This window comes from Peromyscus californicus, unplaced genomic scaffold, assembly GCF_007827085.1.
Source record: "Peromyscus californicus insignis strain IS unplaced genomic scaffold, ASM782708v3 Scaffold_11__1_contigs__length_118956290, whole genome shotgun sequence".
Classification (NCBI taxonomy): Eukaryota; Metazoa; Chordata; class Mammalia; order Rodentia; family Cricetidae; genus Peromyscus; species Peromyscus californicus.
Window position 1 is genome coordinate 17,706,988 of NW_026294402.1, and position 18,038 is coordinate 17,725,025.

At 50.4% G+C, this 18,038-nt stretch overlaps 1 protein-coding gene and 1 non-coding gene across 3 annotated transcripts; one reads left to right on the plus strand and one right to left on the minus strand.

Moving 5' to 3' along the window:
* Positions 1-91: 91 nt before the first annotated feature.
* Positions 92-5,208, minus strand: Elof1 (elongation factor 1). Of its 2 annotated transcripts, XM_052754704.1 has the most exons (5): positions 5,104-5,167; positions 1,623-1,686; positions 1,265-1,399; positions 1,036-1,106; positions 92-756 (listed from the first exon to the last, which is right to left on the minus strand). In XM_052754704.1, the coding sequence occupies exons 3-5, from the start codon at positions 1,378-1,380 to the stop codon at positions 692-694; spliced, it is 252 nt and encodes an 83-aa protein (XP_052610664.1). In that variant the 5' UTR covers positions 1,381-1,399; positions 1,623-1,686; positions 5,104-5,167; the 3' UTR covers positions 92-691. The 2 variants fall into 2 exon arrangements, with proteins under 2 accessions (XP_052610664.1, XP_052610672.1); XM_052754712.1 differs by lacking the exon at positions 1,623-1,686 and having other exon boundaries at positions 5,104-5,208.
* LOC128105641 (U6 spliceosomal RNA) lies at positions 2,722-2,828 on the plus strand. The gene has a single exon (XR_008216431.1). It is a non-coding gene; the product is annotated as a U6 spliceosomal RNA (small nuclear RNA).
* Positions 5,209-18,038: the final 12,830 nt, after the last annotated feature.

Genomic DNA, 18,038 nt, shown 5'->3' on the forward strand with positions numbered 1-18,038 from the left:
CCACCAAGATCTCTTCTGAGTGCCTTAGCCCCAAACCCACCTCTCCTTCAGGCACTGGGACCTCATCACCAAGAAAGCACACAACCAGGGATGCGCACCGGCTGCTTTATTGACAGGCTTGAGTGATAGCTGTCCCCGAACCAGCCCTACCTTTTCTACAAAAGCAAGTGAGCAGGAAAATGGGCTCCCCGGCAAAGCCCAGCCGAAGGACCTGGTTGGTCTGTGGCCTTGACTCCCAGGCCACAGGCTGGGAAGGATGGGAAGTCCAGTTCCCCAAGGGCAAGGCGCTGGTGAGGTGGCTGAGGAGACGGGAGGTCCCACAGCTATTCCTTGCCTGAGATGTCAGGAAACTGTCACCAGAGGAGCCAGGAACCTAAAGCTTGGGGCAGGGGTGTGGGCTGAAGAAGGGAGCAACTTACAGGCTTTCAGAGTTATTTGAGGCATAAGGTTCTGAAGTTTGAGGCCACCCTGGGCAGCATGGTGAGACCCAGCAACCCCTCACCTCCACCCAACCTGCAAGCAGTCACAGCCACCATTACAGCCACATCTGCAGCCACACACACACGTCTACTCATTCACATCCACTCCATACACAGAGGGAGGGCTGTCACAGTCCTGGACCTACACCCCGGAATGTCTCTGGATTGGTACCCAAGTCGGGGACTGCTGAGGGGGCAGGTCCTTGGTATTGCTACTGATTGGCTGCCTCGCAGGCGTCTATCCAATCGCTGTACACGTCCACTGGTTCTGACAGATCTGAAACACTGGTCAAGGATGATCTGTGGCGATGAAGCCCCTCCTGAGCCCATTTCTGCTATGACAGGTCCAATCAGACCCCTGCTCTGGGCCTTGTCACTCCACTCGTGTTAAGTCAGTAGACAATGTCCATTCCCCCAGGTGGCAGTGGCTCCAGAACTGGCAGGAGTGACCGACAGTTCCTTGTCTTTGGTTACCAGCCCCTGAGCAGGTCAGGACAGCCCCGACTCCCACCCACTTCTCCCATTCTCCGGGGATCAGATGACTTTCCAAGGATACATGTGATGGGTGTCTGGAATTCCTCTAGGCACACGGTACAGGAGATAACTCCAGTGTTGCGAGCTCGGTCCCTGCAATGGGGCAAGGTGGAAGGACGCATGAGAAACAAACCCTGAGCCTGTCCTGTGGGGGCAACCCCGCCAGCAGGAAGGCCCAGGGTAAACAAGGCGGAAGACAGAGGCCTGGAGGCCCATGGTGGTGGGCTGGCCCACCTTAACCACCCACTTACATTTTCACATCACAAGACTTCTCATGGTTGCAGAAGGGGCAAGTGAACTGGGTCTCCAGGGTACCTGTCATCTTCTTCTTGGGGGGTGGCTTCCGTTTAGACTTCCTTCGTCCCATGGCTACAGGGAGATGAAACCTGTGGGGCAGAGGAGGACAGGGGTCAGAAGTTGGTGGCCGCTCTCTCCCTCCACTCTCTGGAGGCAGGCTGGAGGACCAGCAGTGGCCCGTGGAGAAAGGAAGATGTACACTAGGACATGCAGGCTTCTACCCGAGGAACCCAGGCTCCTGACCTTAGGCACAGCCGTCCCTGTGTACACTCTGGGCTGAGAACAGCCGTTAACCTTGGTTTCTCAACTTACTGTGTGACTCTAGGTAGGTCACTTAAGATCTCTGTGCTCAGAAGAAGGTAGGGGTGGACGGCGGCTGCAGAAAAAACAGGACAGAGGGAGGGTACTCAGCACAGTGAGCGCAGCCGTAAGGGAGGCAGGAGTTGAGTCCAAAGAGCGACTAACGATAAAGTCAACTGAGCACGCTAGTCCAAGTCCAGAGCCTACACAGAGGCCAGGTACAGTGCTTCCTATCTGTGACCCGGCACTCTGCGTAGGGACGGCAGGCAGAAACAGGAGAATGTTTGGGGGCTTGCTGGCTAGGGACAAAACATGATGGAAGGTGTGGACAGACTCCCCAAACACTAGCCCTCTGACCTCCACATGCATGACGGAGGACGTGTGCCTCCCCTGATCCCGAGTACAAAGTCTCAAGTAGGCCTGGTTTTTGGGGGGTGGGTGGGTGGGATGGGAGTAGGGTGGCAGTGAGTGAGTGAGACAGGAAACAAATCAACTGAACAAGTGACAGTCGTGTTTGGGTGGTGCCCAGAGCTGTGATGGGGACAGAGGTTGGGAGGAAAGGCCCAACTGATAGCTTTGTGGGTCTTTTGCTCTCTTAAAAAAAAAAAAAAAGAAGAAAAGAAAGAAAGAAAGCAGGGCAGTGTCGGCATGCACCTTTAATCCTAACACTCAGGAGGCAGAGGCAAGTGGGTCATGGTCTATGGAGTGAGTTCTAGGGAAGCCAGGGCTACATTGAGAGATCTTGTCTCAACCCCCGCCTCACAAAGAAACAAAAACAAATCCAAAACCAAACATGGTCTCCATTCTCAAATATCAGAGGATGACTTTGACCCCTGATCCTCCCAAGAGCTGTAGGCATGAGCTGCCTGCCACGCCCGGGTTCCCCCGACACTGTCATGTTAATACTGATTATGGACTTGACAGACTCTAGATCACTTGTGGGAGTCTGGGCCCACCACCCAGCCATCTTGATTAGGTTAATGACCATGGGAAGACCCACCCTAAAGGAAGGCAGTGCCATTTCTTGGGCTTCGGGATTACTGAAAGCTGGAGGCCATCTTGGGCAACAAAATAAGTTCAAAGTTACCATCTTAAAAAAAAAAAAGGCAAACTCCCTTTGGCAGCACATACGCTAAAATTGGAATGATACAGAGCAGATTAGCATGGCCCCTGCGGAATTTTTAAGACATGCAAATTCAAAAGGCAAAACATATATATATATACACACAAACTACAATAAAATTTTAAAGATCTGTGTTAATACATTGTTTTGGGTTTTTTTGTTTGTTTTTGGAGACAGGGTTCCTCTGTGTATCCCTGGCTGTCCTGGAACTCAGAGAGCCGCCATTAGCCTGGCTCTGCCTCCTGAGTTCTGGGATTAAAGATATGCACCACCACAGCCAGGCAACGTGAAAACTGGGTGATTTCAGCTGGTAGTAATCTAGCGTATAGAAGGCTCTAGGGTAGTGGTCCTTAACCTGTGGGTCTCAGGGTTGCATATCACAAATTTACATTATGATTCATAACAGTAGCAAAATTATAGTTATGAGGCAGCAATGAAAATAATTTTACGGTTGGGGTCACCACAGCATGATGAACTGTACTAAAGGGTCGCGCACTAGGAAGGGCGAGAACCACGGCTCTAGGGGCTGTCGTGCCCAACCCATTGCTTTCATGATTCAGTTACTGGGGGCTTCATTGAGCTGCACTGGCTCGCTCAGGAATCCTAGCACCAAAGAGGCAGAAGTAGGAGGATTGCCACATGTTCAGCCAGCCTGAGCTACACAGTACAGCAGACCAACACAGAACAACAAAACCAAACCATGCATGTTGGTTTGGCATGCAACCCCAGCACTTGGTAGGCTGAGGCAGGATGTTGTCATGAGTTGGAGGCCACAGACTGTCTCACAATGGGGCTGACCCAGGTTCAATTCCCAGCATCCACATGGTGGCTCACAACTGCCTGTAACTCCAGTTCCAGGGGATCTGATGCCCTTCTCTGGCATCCTAGGACACTGCACGCGCATGTGGTGCATCCATACACATAAGATAAAAACAAATAAATATTCAAATGATCTGTATTAATAAATAGTTACAGATGACAGGCGCGCACGCTCTCTCTCTTTTTGTTTTTGTTTTTCGAGACAGAGTTTCTCTGTGTAGCTTTGGTGCCTGTCCTGGAACTCACTCTGTAGCCCAGGCTGGCCTCGAACTCACAGAGATCTGCCTGCCTCTGCCTCCTGAGTGCTGGGATTAAAGGCGTGCGCCACCACCGCCGGCAGATGACAGGCTCTTAACAAGAAATCTCATAACTGGATGAATCTTAAAGATCACTATGAGGTTATTAGAATTAAATCAAATTTTCTGAGACGGGGCTACTTTGGGTGAAAGCAGAGCGAGTCATTTAGGATGAAGCCTGGATGACGACAAAAGGCAGCTTTGATACAAGAAAGCCAGGAAGAGAGAGATCTGCAAAGGGTCTGAGGCCGATGAAGTGTTTTCTCACTGTTTTACCTCAGAGAGAATGGCGGAAGCTCTAGGAGCAACAGGGATAGAGTATGAGATGCACAGAGGAAAGTATAGGCCAGACCCCAGACCTGGAAGGATGGGTGGCGTGTAGTCTGGTCCCGCAGCTGTTTCCCCTCCAGTCTGGTCCTGGCAACCACCTACAACGGAATCACAGAGCTTCCCCAGGCCATCTCGGGCCACCTTAGTCGATCCTGTCTCGGCTGGTACAGGCACTGCTGCCACGCCTGACAAACTGAATATGGTCCCCGGAATCCACGTAAAGGTGGAAAGAGAGAATGTACCCCGCAAGTCGTCCACTAACCTCTGTACACAGACACATAATACACATAAAGATTTCTAAAACTTTCAAAACAGGGTAAGCAAGATGGCTCAGCAGGTAAAGATGCTGGTTGCCAAGTCTGACAGTCTGAGCTCAATTCCCTGGACCCTCACGGTGAACGGAGAGAACCGGCTCCTGCAAGCTGTCCTCTGTACACTCACATACACCATGCAGAACAAAAATTCCCCACCCCCATCAACTCCTTATAGGTCGTCCAGCGTCTACATCCCTGCCCATCCATCTCCGAGGAGGGATTTCACTTGGCCACTGCTCAGTCCCCAGCATGCACAGTGTACACCTCAAGCACTTAAAAACCACTTGTTGAAGGAATCAGAGTTTACTGAGTCCGTGTGTGGCCCCAGGATCCCATCGGCAGGCTGCATCCCATCCCACCTGCGAACAAGCCGTGACGTCTCGAGAGAACCGGGGTGGCGGGAAGGGGTCGCGGCGGAGGAGCGACGCCATCAGCCTCCCCCAGGCTTCGGTGGCGCGGCCGCTCGCCCAGCTGCGGGGGTCCGGTGCTCAGGCACCTCACCCACGGCCGTCCGCAGAGCCAGGCCCCGGCCTCGGCTCCACGCCCGGCGGGTGATCCAGACCAGCGCACCCGGCACCGCCCGGCCCAGCGCCCGAGACCCCCGCACCTACCTGGACCAGCCCGGCCTCGCAGCCAAAGCCGCTTCACCCGGGAGACGCTAACTTCCGGCCCCTGACGGAAGCGGAAACGTATCGCTTTGGTTTCCCGCCTGCTCCGCAGCCGAGTGAATGATCGTGTAGACCCCGCCTCCTTCAACTGCCGGTCTCTGCGCGCGCGCGACGTCTGTTGGAGCGCATGCGCTCCAGCGGGTTCCCAGCGAGGTGCCTGGAGCGGCGGTCGTGTGATTCGCTGTCCGTCCATCTGTACTCTCCCTGGCTAAGGTCCTCGCCCATGACCACCATCGCCTGGTCTCCCCTCGCTGTCTTCTCCCGTTACAGCTTCTCCCCCGGCAGCGCACCTGGGTTTCCCCAACCTCCATGCTCACTCAAATATCTAGCCCTAGAGGAGACTAGCTGGGAAGAGGAGGGCGATCAGCGGGAGTGAGGGACCGGGGAATGGGTGAGGGGGGTAAACACGATCAAAGTACATTATATACACACGTGAAGATGGCACAGGGAAACCCACTATGTATGATTAATATATGCTAATGCAAAACAAAAAATACCCCAGCCCTAACCCTGATGGTCTGTAATCCCAGCACCGAGGAGGTGGAGATAGGAGGATTAGAAATTCAAGGTCGAGCCGGGCGGTGGTGGTGCACGCCTTTAATCCCATCACTCGGGAGGCAGAGCCAGGCGGATCTCTGTGAGTTTGAGGCCAGCCTGGGCTACCGAGTGAGATCCAGGAAAGGCCCAAAGCTACACAGAGAAACCCTGTCTCGAAAACCAAAAAAAAAAAAAAAAAAAAAGAAAAAAGAAAGAAAGAAATTCAAGGTTGAGCCCGGAGGTGGTGGTTGGTGGTTCACTTCTTTAAGCACTCGGGAGACAGAGGCAGGTGGATCTCCAAGTTCCAGGCCAGCTTGGTCTACAGAGCGAGTTACAGGACGGCCAGGACCACACAAAACCCTGTTTCGAAAACAAATAAATGCAAGGTCATTCTTGGCTATTGTGAAGGCTATTCTTGGTTGTCAACTTGACTATATCTGTAATGAACTACAATCCAGAAATGGAGGACATACCTGTGAGAAGTTTTTTGTTTGGTTTGAAGTGGGTGAGTCCATTTCCAGTCCAGACCTTTGAGGCAGGAAAACACAGCTTTGATTTGGATCTTGAGGTGGGAAGACAAACACCTTTAATCCAAATCTTGAGGTGGGAAGACACACCTTTTATCTGGGCCATGCCTTCTGCAGGAAATCTATATAAGGATGTGGAAGAAGGAAGCTTTTGATCTTTGCCTGCCTCCCCTCACCTTGTTAGGGAATCCATTCCTTCTCTGACATTGGAGCCTACTTCAAAACCAGCTGAGACACCCAATCTTGTGAGACTGAGCAACTACTAGATTCTTTTTTTCCTTAATGTATTTTACAAGACAATTTTTAAAAGATTTATTCATTTATTCATTTTGTATACAGTGTTCTGCCTATATGTATACCTGAATGCCAGAAGAGGACACCAGATCTCATTATAGATAGCTGTGAGCCTGGGCGGTGGTGGCGCACGCCTTTAATCCCAGAACTTGGGAGGCAGAGGCAGGCAGATTTCTGTTGAGTTTAAGGCTGGCCTGGTCTACAAAGCAAGTTCCAGAACAGGTTCCAAAGCTACACGGAGAGACCCTGTCTCGAGTAAACAAACAAAATAGCTGTGAACCACCATGTGGTTGTTGGGAATTGAACTTAGATCCTCTGGAAGAGCAGCCAGTGCTCTTAGCCTCTTGAGCCATCTCTCCAGCCCCTACAACTACTAGATTCTTGAACTTACCATTCACAGCTAACCATTGTTGGATTAACTAGACTGCATCCTGTAAGTCATTCCAATAAATCCCATATATATATATATATATACACATATATATGTATAGACACACACACACACACACACACACACACACACACACACACGGAGAAAGGGGGTGGGGTAGAGGCATTCCATAAGGTCTGTGACTCTAGAGAACCCTGACTAATATAGCTACAAATTGAGTTTGAGACCAGCCTGGGCTACAAAGACACCCCCCCCCCCTTTTAAGGCCACTCTAGCTGCTGGAGGGAGAGTAGGAAGGAGAGTAGATGGGGTTGAGAGCTGGAAGAACAGTTTGAAAGTTGTTGCAGTAGCTGAATGGATTGTGGCCTCAGGTGGGGCGGCGTTAATGGGAACAAAAGAACTTTGTACATCTAGAAATTGAGGTATAAAGCCAAACCGTTTCTGGAACCGAGAGGCACAAATTCATATTCCCTGCAATGTATCAAAGACTATGACATGAAGGGTAGATTATAAGATTTGTGTGCAGCAGAGAGGGGCATTTGGAGCTCAGAACATTTGATGGTGGCAGAAATTGCCAGAAGATCTGAAAAGATAGAGGAGGCAGGTAGGCTGATACTCAAGTTGAAAGAGGAGCCCCAGGAAGAACTGAACAGGCAGAGGTGACGAGCGGAGGGCTGTCTTTGGCAGAGCTCCTGGGTGCTGCCCTCAGAGGAAGGAGGCTAGGGGCTCCCTAGGGAGGAAATCAAGGAGAGGATTTGGCCTGTAATAAGCATGGGGTAGAGGCTGAAGAGATGGCTCAGAAGGTAAAGTACTTTTGGGGCGAGCTTGAGAATGGGAGTTTGAATGCCCAGCACTTGCATAAATGCCAGATGGGTGTGGTTCTCCATTTGTAATCCCAGCCTACAGGAGGTCGAGACAGGATCCCCAGAGCAAGCTCGCTAGCTACATGAGGTGAGCTCTGGGTTCAAGAGAGACCCTGCCTTGATTTATAAGGCAGAGAGCTCTCTTAAGGAGGGCTCTCTGGCCTCCACATGCAGACCCTCACAGACATGTGTGGGACACATACTTCTTTTTCTCTTAATTAAAGGCTACTGGCCATCAAGATGGCTCAGACACACACACACACACACACACACACACACACACACACACACACACACGGTAGGGGGACGTGCTTAGCTGTGCCACGTTACTCATGCTTTGAAGAGAATAAAGGAAACATGCTAACTGTTGAGTTTGGTAAGTGTTTGTCCCTGGGGACCCTAACAAGAGTTATTTCTTTAGTGTGCTTCCAGAAACAACTTGAGGTATTTATTCAGAGCGGATAATCTCCAAGATGTCCTATAGGGGGCAGTGTCATCCTTGAAACAGCCTTTCCTGAAGACATTTCCCAGTGTTGGCGGCTCCAACTCACACAAGTGTAGTGGTTCAGGACTAAAGTCCCAGCACTGGCCTGACTGGTGGCGCATGCCTTTAATCCCAGCACTCAGGAGGCAGAGCCAGGTGGAGTTCAAGGCCAGCCTGGTCTACAGAGAGAGATCCTGGATAGGCACAAAGCTACACAGAGAAACCCTGTCTCAAAATAAAAATAAAAATAAAAATCCCAGCCCTCAGAAGGCAGAGACAAGATCTTTGCTAGTTCTAGACCAACCTAGAACTAGCAAACCAGGCTATATGATGGACTGCAGCGGGAAACACCCCATCTCTCTCTGTCTTACACACACACACACACACAGCACAGAGGGTAAGATCAGTCCGTACACACCATGCATGTTACCCTGTGCTTGCTGTCTTATTTCTTCTAATGGTCAAGGCACAGATGTAAAACTCCTGTTTTCAGCAGCTGTCCTTGTCAGCTTTTGTCAGCCCGGTGTAAGCTATAGTCAGGCTCCAGATGGGATCTAGATCAGCTGGAGACAAGCTTCTGGTCACATCTGGAAGGATCCTCTAGATTAGGTTAATGGAAGTGGGCAGACTGTGGGCGGCACCATCTCCTGGCTGCGGTCCTGGACTGAATGAAAAGGAAAAAACAGTCTGAGCACCAGCCTTCACCACCCTTCTGACTGCAGATGGATGTGACCAGCTGCTTTGAGTTCCCGCCGCCGCCGCCCCCGCTGCCGCCGCGCCCTCCCCATCACCGTGGATCCACCCTGGAATCAGGAGCCAGAAGAAGCCCTTCCTTCTGAAGTTGCTTTAAGTAAGATAGTTTATCACATCGGCAGAAAAAGAATGACTATAACGTGGGCCATGGTGGCTGGCCAAGGGTCCAGCCTTACATTCCTTGTGGTGAGAAGGTGTCAAAAGCCCAGCGTGGTTGAAAATGCCTGTAAGCCCAGCTCAGGAGGCTGAGACAGGAGGATTACCTTGAGTCAGAGGCCAGAATGGGCTACATAGAGAGACCCTGTCAAAATAAATAAAATCATATAATTAAAATAAAACAGGACAATGTCCTAGCCTGGCTTAGTGCTGTAGCATGCTATCCTAGCTGCTGTGGAGGCTGAAGCAAGAGGCTCAGAAGTTCAAAGTCAACCTGGGCCACTTAGACCCTGTCTCCAAATAAAGAAAATCTAAGATAGGCGTGGTGACTCACTCCTTTAATCTCATCGCTCAGGATGTGGAAGCAGGAGCGTCTTCACAAACAGAGGCCAGCCTAGCTACACAGAGGGCCAGCCTTAGCTACACAGAGGGCCAGCCTAACTACACAGAGGCCAGCCTTAGCTACACAGAGGGCCAGCCTTAGCTACACAGAGGCCAGCCTTAGCTACACAGAGGCCAGCCCTAGCTACACAGAGGCCAGCCTTAGCTACACAGAGGCCAGCCTTAGCTACACAGAGGCCAGCCTTAGCTACATAGAGGCCAGCCCTAGCTACACAGAGGCCAGCCTTAGCTACACAGAGGGCCAGCCTTAGCTACACAGAGGCCAGCCTTAGCTACACAGAGGGCCAGCCTTAGCTACACAGAGGCCAGCCTAACTACACAGTGGGCCAGCCTTAGCTACACAGTGGGCCAGCCTTAGCTACACAAAGGGCCAGCCTTAGCTACACAGAGGGCCAGCCTAGCTACACAGAGGGCCAGCCTTAGCTACACAGAGGGCCAGCCTTAGCTACACAGAGGGCCAGCCTAACTACACAGTGGGCCAGCCTTAGCTACACAGAGGCCAGCCTATCTACACAGAGGCCAGCCTATCTACACAGAGGGCCAGCCTTAGCTACACAGAGGGCCAGCCTAACTACACAGAGGCCAGCCTTAGCTACACAGAGGCCAGCCTTAGCTACACAGAGGGCCAGCCTTAGCTACACAGAGGGCCAGCCTTAGCTACACAGAGGGCCAGCCTTAGCTACACAGAGGGTCAGCCTTAGCTACACAGAGGGCCAGCCTTAGCTACACAGAGGGCCAGCCTTAGCTACACAGAGGGCCAGCCTTAGCTACACAGAGGCCAGCCTAGCTACACAGAGGCTTCAGAAAAGCCTAAGCTAGCCAGTGAGATCTTGCCTCAAAAAGCCAACCATGGGTGGTGAGGTGGCCCACAGGAAAACAGGGTTGCCCTGCAAGCCTGGTGACTGGGGTTCAATCCCGAGCCTGTGGTGGGAGAACCAATTCCTGCAAGTTGTTCTCTGACTTCCATGTGTGTGCCATGGTATATGTGCCCACACACACACACACACACACACACACACACACACACACACACACACACACACACACACACACCAGCCGTAATAAATAAGCTGGGCGTGGTGGCACCCGGGAAGCAGAGGCTGGTGGAGCTCTGGGAGTTTGAAGCCAGCTGGTCTACATAGTGAGACCCTATCTAAGAAAACAAACCGAGTGTGTATTGTCTGCTTCAGTGCTCGCCTGGCATGCACAAGGCCCTGGGCTTCATTCCCAGTGCAGGAACAAGCAACAGCGTTTTTCTCATTATCCACAAGTGGTAGCTGTTAGTACCTCAGCTGGGCACTGCACAGCCTCCGTGTCCCTCTCCATGCCTGAGAAATCGTTGTGGCATTTGGTGCTTCGTGGAGGAGGGAGCTTGGTTTGCAGTCCCTTGGCCTTGTCACTCATTCTTCATGTGACACTTAATGTGTCACTTCTCTTTTCTGGACCCTGGGAACAGGGACACTGGGTGAAGGTGACTGCTGATTCAGGGCTCTGACTGCCAGGAGACCCTGAGTCAGTGGGAAGAAGCCGGTGGCTGTGAGCTTCAGGATGGTTGAGGTTAACACTGAGCCGGGCTGTAATCATGCTAGTTGGCAACCTGACTGTGCTGGGTAGATTTGGTCAACACAACTTAGGCTCATCTGGACAGAGGGAACCCCAGCTGAGAAAAAGCCTCCACCAGACTGGCCGTAGGCCAGCCTGCGGGGCATTTTTTTGTTTTTTTGTTTTTTTTTTTTTTGATTAATGACTGATGTGGGAGGGCCCTGCCCGCTGGGCGTGGAGCCACCTCTGGGCAGATGGTCCTGGGTGTATGAGAAAGCCACTCTAGCAAGCCAGTGTGCGGCACTGCCTCACGGCTCCTGCTGCCGTTGCGGTCCCGACCTTCTTTGGTGGTGGACTGTGATCCGGATGTATAAGCCAAATAAACCCTGCCCTCCTCATGTTGCTTTTCAGAGCGGTTTATCACCACAGTAGAGAGCAAGTCAGGACAGACATGGTGTCGAGACCTGTCTGGGCCTCTGTAATGTCCGCTGAGGAACAGGATGAGTCTGGCCTTTGCCTCATGGGTAGGGTCAGAAGTGATTTTTTTTTTTTTTTTTTTTTTAAAGACAAGGTCTCATGTAGTCCAGGCTGGCTATAGACATGTCACTCTGCGTAGTCGACTTTTTTGCTTGACATCAACTTATTTGTGTGTGTACCAGATGTGTGTGTACCTGTGTGTGTTTGTGCATGCATATGTGTATAGATGTTTGCATGCATGCATGTGTGTGTGTGTGTGTGTAACAGATGTGTGTGTACCTGTGTGTGTTTGTGCATGCATATGTATATAGATGTTTGCGTGTGTGTGTGTGTGTGTGTGTGTGTGTGTGTGTGTGTGTGTGTGGTCTCACTTACTATGAGATTTGTTATTTAAACAGTTTTCAGGAGTCTGTTCTTTCCTTTCAATTTGGAGGTCAGGCTTGGCAGCACATGCCCTTACTGACTAAGTCATCTTACCACCCAACCCCCCAAAACAAGGACAGGGAGGCCTGGCACGGGGTGCCACACCTTTAATCCCCAAACTCAGGAGGCAGAGGCAGGCAGAGCTCTGAGTTTGAGGCCAGCTTGGTCTACATACTGAGTTCTGGGACAGTCAGGGATTTGAAGAGAGACTCTCTCAAAACAACAAAAATCCAAAAACAAATAATTCAAAAGCCAAGACCAGGGACCAGGAATAAGGCTCAGTCAGAAAAGTGCTTTCCCTGAAAACATAAAGACACATGTTTGATCTCCCAGGCACGGCCGTCCCCATCTGTAACCTCGTCTTTGGGGAAGGAGGCAAAGACGGAAAGGTCACGGGACTTGCTGGCCAGCCAGACTGGCGGCAGCAGCAGCAGCAAGCTTCAGCTCCAATGAAAGACCCCGCCTCAGAAAATAAGCTGAAGACAGAGGTGGCTCAGTGCTGGCTGCCTTTGTAGAGGGTCTGGGTTCAGTTCCCAGCACCACCGCAGGAACTCCAGTTCAAGGGCGCTGTTCTCCTTAGGCACCTGCATGCATGTGGGCATATAAATTCCTGCAAGCACACAAACAAAAAATAAACTATGAAAGCCTATTTTAAATAGAGTAATTGAGGAAGACACCCAACACCAACCTGGGGCCGCCGCATGTACACATTCAAACATGCACATGAGGCAAGAGGATCACCTTGGCTTCAAGGTCAGCTTGGGCTGCAGTGTGAGCTCCAGACCAGGTTGGACGACAGAGTGAGAGTATGTCTCATACAACAGCAAGAACAGATGACTCTGCTTAGGAGTGCTTGCGGCTCTTGAATTTGGTTTCAGCATGTGCGCACATCCGGTGGTTTTCAGCTACCTGTAGCTCCAGCACCAGGGGATCCAACACCCTCCTTTGGCCTCCGTGGTCACTCCCACACAGGTTTGCATACATACACACATAAATAAAAAATAAATCTACAGCCTGGTCTACAGGGTGAGTTCCAGGACTGCCAGGGCCACACAGAAACAAACAAACAAACAAACAAAAAACAAAAAAACCAACCCCCCCCAAAACAAACAAATAAAACACCCCAATGCCGCCCCCCCAAAAAAAACTAAAACAATAACAACCACAAAACAACAGCAAAAATAAACGAAGCCTACCCAGAGTGTTGTGAACTGACTCCAGGAATCCTCCTGCCTCAGCTTCCTGGGTAGTTTGGACTCCCAACATACCTGGCACATGGTGGGGGTGCTTTGGCTCTGGCAGACAAGCCAGGTAACCAGCTGCTGGGGTCAGATTAAGGTTGACACTTGTTTGGTTTTGAGGTGGGGTTTGTGGTGATACATCTTCTGGAAATACCTCTTCCCTTCAAAGGGACTGAAATTGTTGCAAACCTTGCAGCTAAGTTAATTGTATGCCTTGAGATCATTCAAGACACGCAGTCAAAACACCTTCCACTGTGCGCTCAGCCCGTTTTCATCTAACCTGTCTTAAGATGATGTAAACAGCCTTCCCAGGTAAGGGTTTTTACAGCCTAAATTAAGTGCATAGCTTTTAGTCTTAAACCATGTTCTCTTCCATGCCTCTGACGAGACTAGTGGTGTGTGTGTGGTGTGGTGTATGTGTGTGTGTGTGTGTGGTGTGTGTGTGTGTGGTGTGTGTGTGTGTAGTGTATGTATGTGCAGTGTGTGGTGTGTGTGTATGTGCAGTGTGTGGTGTGTGTGTATGTGCAGTGTGTGGTGTGTGTGTGTGGTGTGTGTGTGTGGTGTGTGTGTGTGTGGTGTATGTATGTGCAGTGTGTGGTGTGTGTATGTGCAGTGTGTGGTGTGTGTGTATGTGCAGTGTGTGGTGTGTGTGTATGTGCAGTGTGTGGTGTGTGTGTATGTGCAGTGTGTGGTGTGTGTGTATGTGCAGTGTGTGGTGTGTGTGTATGTGCAGTGTGTGGTGTGTGTGTATGTGCAGTGTGTGGTGTGTGTGGTGTGTGTGTGTGTGTATGTGCAGTGTGTGGTGTGTGTGTATGTGCAGTGTGTGGTGTGTGTGTATGTGCAGTGTGTGGTGTGTGTGTATGTGCAGTGTGTGGTGTGTGTGTATGTGTGTAGTGTGGTGTGTGTGTATGTGTGTAGTGTGGTGTGTGTGTATGTGCAGTGTGTGTGGTGTATGTATGTGCAGTGTGTGGTGTGTGTGTATGTGTGTAGTGTGGTGTGTGTGTATGTGCAGTGTGTGGTGTGTGTGTATGTGCAGTGTGTGGTGTGTGTGTATGTGTGTAGTGTGGTGTGTGTGTATGTGCAGTGTGTGGTGTGTGTGTATGTGCAGTGTGTGGTGTGTGTGTATGTGCAGTGTGTGGTGTGTGTGTATGTGCAGTGTGTGGTGTGTGTGTATGTGCAGTGTGTGGTGTGTGTGTATGTGCAGTGTGTGGTGTGTGTGTATGTGTGTAGTGTGGTGTGGTGTGTGTGTATGTGTGTAGTGTGGTGTGTGTGTATGTGCAGTGTGTGGTGTGTGTGTATGTGCAGTGTGTGGTGTGTGTGTATGTGCAGTGTGTGGTGTGTGTGTATGTGTGTAGTATGGTGTGGTGTGTGTGTATGTGTGTAGTATGGTGTGGTGTGTGTGTATGTGTGTAGTGTGGTGTGGTGTGTGTGTATGTGTGTAGTGTGGTGTGTGTGTATGTGTGTAGTGTGGTGTGTGTGTATGTGTGTAGTATGGTGTGGTGTGTGTGTATGTGTGTAGTGTGGTGTGGTGTGTGTGTATGTGTGTAGTGTGGTGTGTGTGTATGTGTATAGTGTGGTGTGTGTGTATGTGTGTAGTGTGGTGTGTGTGTATGTGTGTAGTGTGGTGTGGTGTGTGTGTATGTGTGTAGTGTGGTGTGTGTGTATGTGTGTAGTGTGGTGTGGTGTGTGTGTATGTGTGTAGTGTGGTGTGGTGTGTGTGTATGTGTGTAGTGTGGTGTGTGTGTATGTGTATAGTGTGGTGTGTGTGTATGTGTGTAGTGTGGTGTGGTGTGTATGTGCAGTGTGTGGTGTGTGTGTATGTGCAGTGTGTGGTGTGTGTGTATGTGTGTAGTGTGGTGTGTGTGTATGTGTGTAGTGTGGTGTGTGTGTATGTGTGTAGTGTGGTGTGTGTGTATGTGTGTAGTGTGGTGTGGTGTGTATGTGTGTAGTGTGGTGTGGTGTGTATGTGCAGTGTGTGGTGTGTGTGTATGTGTGTAGTGTGGTGTGGTGTGTATGTGCAGTGTGTGGTGTGTGTGTATGTGTGTAGTGTGGTGTGTGTGTATGTGTGTAGTGTGGTGTGTGTGTATGTGTGTAGTGTGGTGTGGTAATCATTTTTTCTTTTTTCTTTTTCTTTTTTTTTTTGAGACAGGTTCTCTGTGCAACAGTCCAAGCTGTCCTGGAACTTTGTAGATCAGGCTGGCCTTGAACTCACAGAGATCTGCCTGCCTCTGCCTCCCGAGTGCTGGGATCAAAGGCGTGCACCACCACGCCCGCGGTAATCATTTTCCAAAAGCAGCCAATGGGTTGAAAGAAACCCTAAACAATGCGAATGTCCTGTAAGTGCTGGAAGCAGCGTGAGGACAGGAGACAACATCAGTGCGGGTTTGAGGGCTGTTCTGGGTCATTGGGAGTTGAGCAGCTTCTTCCCTTGCGAACTCTGGAAGCCATCTCTGTGAAGAATCCCTTCGTCCTTTCCTATGCCATGTTTTCTGAGAGAAAATAACAGGGCAAGAAAACTAACTCTCAACAGCTGCTGGGGGAGGGAGATGGATGAAAGGGAGAAAGATAGCCACGCTTTTTGTCTTGGAGTTCAAGAAGGCAGGCAGGTTCAGCAGAGGAGGTCTGCAAGCAGCTGCGTAGGGTCCGATGTCTTCAGGGAAACAGAAGTTGAGTCAGGCTGAGCTGTGGAGATGAACAATCTCAAAAACTGTTTTCTTTAAGCAAGCAAGCAAGCAAACAACCAGAGAAACCCCAGAACATTTTATTGGCAGGAATAGGAGTTTTGTGTGCAAGTGAAGGTCAGAACACTGTTTGTGAGTTACTTCCCTCTTTCCACCAAGTGTGTTCTAGGGATGGAACTTGGGTCCTCACGCTTGCCTGCAAGCACCTTTGGCCCGTGAGCCATATCCCCAGCCCCAAGATCCCTTTCTTAACTGTAACAGTAACTCTGGCTGGTTTCAAGTTCAACAGTATCAACATAAAGTAGCACACGGAGGTAGCTCTTCTGCCCCGTTCCTCTCTGGAGGAAACATCAATGAAATGCTTGCTGTACCTTGTCACTCATTCAGCCAGGCAGCCGACAACCTGGCATCCTTGCTGTCTCTCCTGGTGTGACAGTTGAAACTGCCAGGAGAGTGGTTTGTGTGACTTGTCTCATGCCAGTGACTTAGGCAAATATGTCTTCAGGCAAGTGTTACTCAATTCCCCACAGAAAGGAACTGGGCTTCTCGCAGCTGGCAGACTGACTTTCTGTCTATTCTCTTTCCTCACATCATTGTCTCTGCCTCCTTTTTTCTTTCTTTCTTTATTCTTGAGACATGGTCTCACTGTAGCCCTGAAACTCACTCTGTAGACCAGGCTGGCCTTGAACTCACAGACTTTCCTCTGCCTCCGGAGTGCTGGGATTAAAGGTGTGCACCAGCAGACCAGGCTCTTTATTCGTTGTGGGTGGAGTTGTGAGACCAGTTCTCGGGCAGAGCTCTTGCCTGCATAGGTGAGGCTCTGGAGTCCATTCCCAGTGCCATCCACGAGAAGTTAAAATGGCAGCGGTGCTCCCGGGAGCAAATCCAGTTTATCCAGAAACAAGTCTGAACACAGAGGATGTGAACCCACAAGGGCAGCCACTGTCTGCAGATTGCAAAACGATTTGCAAGCCACCCAGGAGATCCTTGATAGGTGGATGGTTAGAAGCTCAGGATCAGGGGCCGGTCTCTGTCTGTACTCAAAGAAAGGTCTCCAGAGCTCTCCCACCAGCTGCTGGGGCAGATCTCCAGATAGAAAAAGTGTAAACATTCAGTTGCAAAAGGAACCTTTTTGGCTGATGAAAATGCTGGGCTTTTTTTGTGTGTTTGATATTAGGGGTGGAACTCAGGAACTCACAAGTGTTAGGCAGGGGCTCTACCACTGAGCCACGCCTCAGCCCCTCACTGGGGGATTCTAGGCAGGGGCTCTACCACTGAGCCACACCCCAGCCCCTCACTGGGGGATTCTAGGCAGGGGCTCTCACTGAGACATACCCCAGTCCCTCACTGGGGAGTTCTAGGTGGGGGCTCTACTACTGATCCATACCTCCCTGCAATGTTACAGTGGGTTTATGACTTGTCTAAAACTTATCAGAGGGGTTGGTGTAGATCAGTTGGTAAAGTACTTGCACAAAGTCCTGGCTTTGATCTGATCCCCCATATCTCATAAACTAGGCGTGGTTGTCACAGGCCTATGATCTGAGCTCTTGGAAGGCAGCAAAACCTTTCAGGGTGACGGGCTACAAATGCACCAAGAGCCACAATGCAAATAAGACACCTTAAGTGAAAAATAACAGAGCAGCTGGCTAGGGGTGTGGCTCTTAGTGTTCTCAAGGCCCAGCTTTTCCCCAACATGCACACACATACACACACACACACACACACACACACACACACACACACACACACACACCACCACACACCACACCACACACCACACCACACACACACACACACATACACACACACACCACACTCCTTGTAAAACTATACATTTAATGAGTTTGAATTAAGTGTGTAAATTACGCTTCAAAAACCGGTTTTGAAGAAAAGGAAGGTTAAAAAAATAAGGTGTGGTTCAGTGGGTAAGAAAAAAACATATTCTGCTTTGCTTTGATTTTCATAAGAAAATCTCTGAGAGAAACTGGGTACAGTGACACACACTTCTCGTCAAACTTGAGGGGCTGGGCAGGACTGTGGAGTTGGAGGCCAAGCTGGGCTGCACAGAAGATAGTGAGACCCCTTTTTTATGGAGGGTAGGGAGGAG

What these genes read in the sequence shown, in the direction of transcription:
- Elof1 (XM_052754712.1), bottom strand. Translation starts at nt 1,380, where the DNA reads ATGGGACGAAGGAAGTCTAAACGGAAGCCACCCCCCAAGAAGAAGATG. An exon ending in AAGTCTTGTGATGTGAAAAT is followed by an intron (nt 1,107 to 1,264) that starts GTAAGTGGGTGG and finishes GCCCCATTGCAG; the next exon opens with GGACCGAGCTCGCAACACTG. An exon ending in ATTCCAGACACCCATCACAT is followed by an intron (nt 757 to 1,035) that starts GTATCCTTGGAA and finishes CCAGTGTTTCAG; the next exon opens with ATCTGTCAGAACCAGTGGAC.